Source organism: Triticum urartu, chromosome 7 (assembly GCF_003073215.2).
Source record: "Triticum urartu cultivar G1812 chromosome 7, Tu2.1, whole genome shotgun sequence".
Classification (NCBI taxonomy): domain Eukaryota; kingdom Viridiplantae; phylum Streptophyta; class Magnoliopsida; order Poales; family Poaceae; genus Triticum; species Triticum urartu.
This window is the reverse complement of record NC_053028.1, coordinates 691,404,518-691,409,415: the sequence shown is the minus strand read 5'-3', so window position 1 is coordinate 691,409,415 and position 4,898 is coordinate 691,404,518. Positions and strand designations below refer to the sequence as shown.

Here is a 4,898-nt window from a genome sequence, read left to right as displayed (position 1 = left end):
CTCCTCCTCCCCATCGGGACCTGGCAAGAGGATGAGCGCCCACCCTCGCGACAGCCTCAACGGGAGAATGGTTGTCGTCGTCACTGCCGACGAGGACATCTACTGCCCTGTTCTTGCCACTGCATGTTGCTCGTATATAGGCAAGGTCTCTACAACACAGTACAACACCTGACTGCAAGGAAAGGTCTCTACAACATGGTTCATTTAAAAAAAGCAACCCCTAATATGATGGGGTGGCCTAAATGCAAAGAATATGGTACACAGCAAATCACGCAAGAAGCCCTAGAATTTCTTTTTGTTTTTTCTACTTTTCTTTTTGATTTTTCAAATTCACAAATATTTATTGAATCACGAACATATTTATATATGCGCTAATATTTTCTTAAATCTATGAACACTTTGCAAGCATTTTTTGAATTTTACGAACATTTTAAATTCATGGACAGTTTTTGGGTTTTATGAACATTTTTTTGGATTTGGAAACATTTTTTGAAATCATGCAAGCTTTGTGAACATTTTTTTTTCAAATTTGCAAATATTTTTTGACCCGCGAGCATTTTTTTCAGTTGAGCGAATATATTTTGAATTCGTGAACATTTTCTAAATCCGTGATCAGTTTTTGAAATTCACGAAAACTTTTGACTTCATGCAAATATTTTAAAATTCACGGATATTTTTTGAATGGGTTGTGGTATTTTCCATCTTGGAAAAGAGGACGCCATTTCGGAATATATCCTCCGTAGGGAGGAAACGTGCGTCGCCGTCCGACAAAGAAAAGGGCCGCCAAGACGCGATGCAAATCAGCGCATCCGTTGAACAGACTTTTAACCTCGAGCGAACGTGTACGAGGGGCGGGCGGATCCCGAGAGTTCACGGCGGCTTGCGTGCGCTGCACCTGGACTTCCACGTCGTGCTCATCGCCTTGGCTCTGACCGCCGGGCCAAGATAATTCAACCCGCCACCCAGGTCTCATCTTAGTCTTCTTTTTGGAGCTGCCCATATACAGAGACTGAGCGAGAGAGACGGGTTCATTCATCGCAATCTCACGGCATGGACACTCTCGGCTCGCCACCATGGAGCTTACTCTGCGCTCTCGGGGCCCTGCTGGCCGCGCTGTGGTGCGCGGGGCGGGCGCTGGCCGGCGCCTGGCTCGGCCCGCGGAGGGTGGCCCGGGCCCTGCGGTCCCAGGGCGTAGGCGGCACGTCTTACCGCTTCCCCTCCGGCGACATGAAGGACTACGTGCGGCTCATCGCGGCGGCGTGCTCCCAGCCCATGACGCTGTCCTCGCACGCCGTCGCCGCCCGCGCGGTGCCGTTCGACCATGCCATCATCAAGCAACACGGTAACTGACTAGCATCCCCTCTCAATTAGGCTCATGTACGCCATGAGAAATCACCGGGACTATTGCATTGCAGGCAAAGTCGCTCTGACATGGTTCGGCCCGGAGCCGAGGGTGGTGGTGAGCGACCCTCGGCTGTTCCGCGAGATCCTGTCGGACAAGCAGGGCCAGTTCGGGAAGCAGAGGTCCATCCTCCGGATCGAGCGGCTCTTGGCCAACGGCCTCACGACCCACCAGGGCGACAAGTGGGTCGCCCACCGTAGGATCATCAACCACGCCTTCCATCTCGAGAAGCTCAAGGTGTCCGTCATGGCGTCATGTCACTCCCGCCTAATCAAACTCATCAAACCACATCCACATGTATGCTTTTCCAATAACCAGCAAGCATGCTTTTTTTTTTTTGCAGAGGATGTTGCCTGCTTTTGCGGCCTGTTCGAGCGAACTGGTGCGGAGATGGGGAAGCACGATGGGGCAAAGTGATGCGCAGGAGATAGATGTCTGGCCAGAATTTCAGAACCTCACCGGCGACGTGATATCCCGAGTAGCGTTCGGGAGCAGCTTCAGTGAAGGGAGAAAGATCTTCGAGTTGCAGTCAGAGCAGGCCCAAAATGCTGTCAAGATGGCAAACGTCATGTACATTCCCGGCTACAGGTGAGCTCATATTTCCAGTCAATGCAATTACGCTTGTACGTCTCCGTATTAATTTCTAGCATTCCATCAGAACAACATGATCACAACCAATAGCCCAGTACAGATATCTGAAATAGATACGTACTTTTTGTGTTGTTCAGTCCTCTGCAAATAGATAGATATATCCACTCAGTCCAGTCCACAGAATAGAATAGAGAGGATGCTTGCCTGAATCACAGACACAGTGGCCTGCAATTTGATGACATTCCTATGCAGGTTCCTGCCAACAAAGCTCAACAGAAGGATGAAGGCAAATGCCCGTGAAGTCGAAGTACTACTGAAAGGCATAATCACGAAGAGGGAGAGGGCGATGATGGATGGCCATGCCGACAATGACGATCTACTAGGCGTGATGATGGAGTCCAACATAAAAGAAAGCCAAGAAGCAGGAAGCTCCAAGCCGACGATGACCACCGATGACATAGTAGGGGAGCTGAAGCTCTTCTATTTCGCGGGCATGGAGACAACGGCGGTGCTGCTCACATGGGCAATGGTCCTGCTAAGCATGCATCCCGAGTGGCAGGACCGCGCTAGGGAGGAGGTTCTTCGTGTCTTTGGGAATAACCAGCCAGATTTTGAGGGCATAAACCGGCTGAAAGTCGTGAGTACATTACAAGAGAGAAGGTTATGCAATTTCTCATTGAGTTGCCACTCTGAATTTGTCTATCTTCTTTGTCGGTGCAGGTGACAATGATATTGCATGAGGTTCTTAGGCTATACCCACCGATTCTTCTTCTTGGTCGGGAGGCGTATAGAGAGACAGAGCTGGGAGGCGTCACATATCCAGCCGGCGTAACGTTTGCGCTGCCAATTGTGTGCATTCACCATGATCCAGATGTGTGGGGAGAAGATGTCGATGAATTTAAGCCGGAGAGGTTTGCGGAGGGCATTGCCGGCGCATCCAAGAACTCGCCGGCGTTCTTTCCATTTGGCTGGGGACCGCGGATTTGCGTTGGGCAAAACTTTGCATTGCTCGAGGCCAAGATGGGATTGAGCGTGATCTTACAACACTTCATGTTTGAGCTCTCACCATCTTACACGCATTCGCCTTGCCCGGTCTCCACTCTACAACCCCAGTATGGTTCGCAGATTAAGCTCACGAAACTCTAAGGGCATGTACAATGGTTAATAAGATAGTTTTATCTTAAGTTTTGCATGTAAATTAGAGATGACAAAAAAACATGTCTACAATGGGTCATTTCTTAGCCTTATTATCTTTAATAATTAGGTGTTCCTAAAAACATGATGAAACAAATTATGCTAAGAGATCATCTCTTGTCTTCTGTTAAATAAGATAAGACAAGCCTTCTCTTATGATTTCTCTCTCCTCCACCTCATCATTATTCTATATGACACTCTTAAGATAGAACCATTGTACATGCCCTAAGAATGAGCAGCTATTGCTAATTAGCTTCCGGACTCTGTACAACCATGGACATTATTGAGAATAGTCAGGGATTAGGGTGGTGATCCTGGGAGAGATGTATTGTAGTATAATGGATCCTGATGTTGATTGGTGAACAACTTACAATTCCCTCATCAACTTTCAAAAGAAATCATGGTTTGATCAAGTTCGGGTCGGGAAAAACCAGGTGGGCGGCCATGCACCACCTTGCCACGCGGCTGTCGTCTCCAACGGCAACGGGGCCACCTCCCCGTCCTTCATGTTGTACACGCCGGAGTGGAGCTCCTCGCTGGAACAGAGCACGCCCATTCAGCGGCTCGACTTTGCTCCACCCTCCATGGCCCCTGCTCAGCTCCCCCGTCGCCTCGTAGATCACCTCGAACTTCACCAGCGTGGAGGCGTGTTCCATCACCATCAGAAGCCGATCGCCGGACGGGACCAGGTAGTAGGAGGAGGAGAGGCAGGCCAGGTCATAGTACCGGTCCACCTCCATGGCAGCGGGGGTGCTGCGTATGCACTGCACAGATGTGACATCCCCGGCGTCGAGGCTGTCGTCGAGGACGTGGAGCTCCACTGCAGGCCGGCGTGGATAAGTGTGTACCCTGGTGAGCACGTAGAGCTTGCTTCGAAAGAGCGCAATGTCGACGACACTGGAGCGGTAGCGGGCAGGCGGCGGGCCTCATGCCATCGTCGCCATGTACCGGCGTACTCTCGGCCCGCGGAAAGAGAAGACAACGTTCTTGGACGCGAAGCCGATGATGGCGCCGGTTCGGTCGGCCACGAGGTGGTCCGCCACCACGACCTTGCAGATGTTGCCGGCGAAGGGGGGAGCGGCCGCCCTCTCCCTCTTGGACTTGGACCTCGAGGGCCATAGGCAGTCGGGGCTGATGTGTTGAGGGGTGATCGCCCCGGAGAGAGGGTCCATGAGGGAGCACCGGCCGTCGCGGTGCACGAGAAAGAGCATGCCACCGGTGGAGACGCTCTGGACGACGTCGCCGGGAACAGGCACGGGGACGCGGTGGACGGTGTCTTCGGGGAGGCTCAGGACGCGGGCCACGTAACAGAGGGCCAGCAGCAGAAGCAGAGGATCAGCACCGTCGAGCCTCATCGATCAATCTAACTGGAATTTGGATCCTCTGTTTGTCTGTGTTCACTAGCGATTATGTACGTAGCCGCACGTGTAGGAAATCGGTTGGGCTAAGAATCAGTCAACTGATTTTTAAGGAAGTCTTAGTCGATGTATTTGACCTCCCATCGTGATCTGTTTAAAATTCAGGATCGCTGTTTCCTTGAGAAAATCCTATTCGCCGCTCGCTACGGCAAACTATCGAGCGATCGCACAGGGGCAGCGCAGCGAGCGACAGAAATGGGCCGGCCCACACATAATGCGTCCAAACCAGTTTTGGGAACCTTCTTCCCTGGACCGGGTTTTTTTCCTGTATCATTTTTATCTGGTTCTTTTTC

General features: G+C 51.4%; 1 protein-coding gene across 1 annotated transcript; it reads left to right on the top strand.

The window, feature by feature from the left end:
* Positions 1–989: 989 nt before the first annotated feature.
* LOC125522694 (cytochrome P450 CYP72A219-like) lies at positions 990–3,300 on the top strand. The gene is made up of 5 exons (XM_048687733.1): positions 990–1,342; positions 1,416–1,639; positions 1,746–1,990; positions 2,246–2,630; positions 2,714–3,300. Exons 1-5 carry the CDS (start codon positions 1,051–1,053, stop codon positions 3,137–3,139), a joined length of 1,572 nt encoding a protein of 523 aa, XP_048543690.1. The 5' UTR covers positions 990–1,050; the 3' UTR covers positions 3,140–3,300.
* Positions 3,301–4,898: the final 1,598 nt, after the last annotated feature.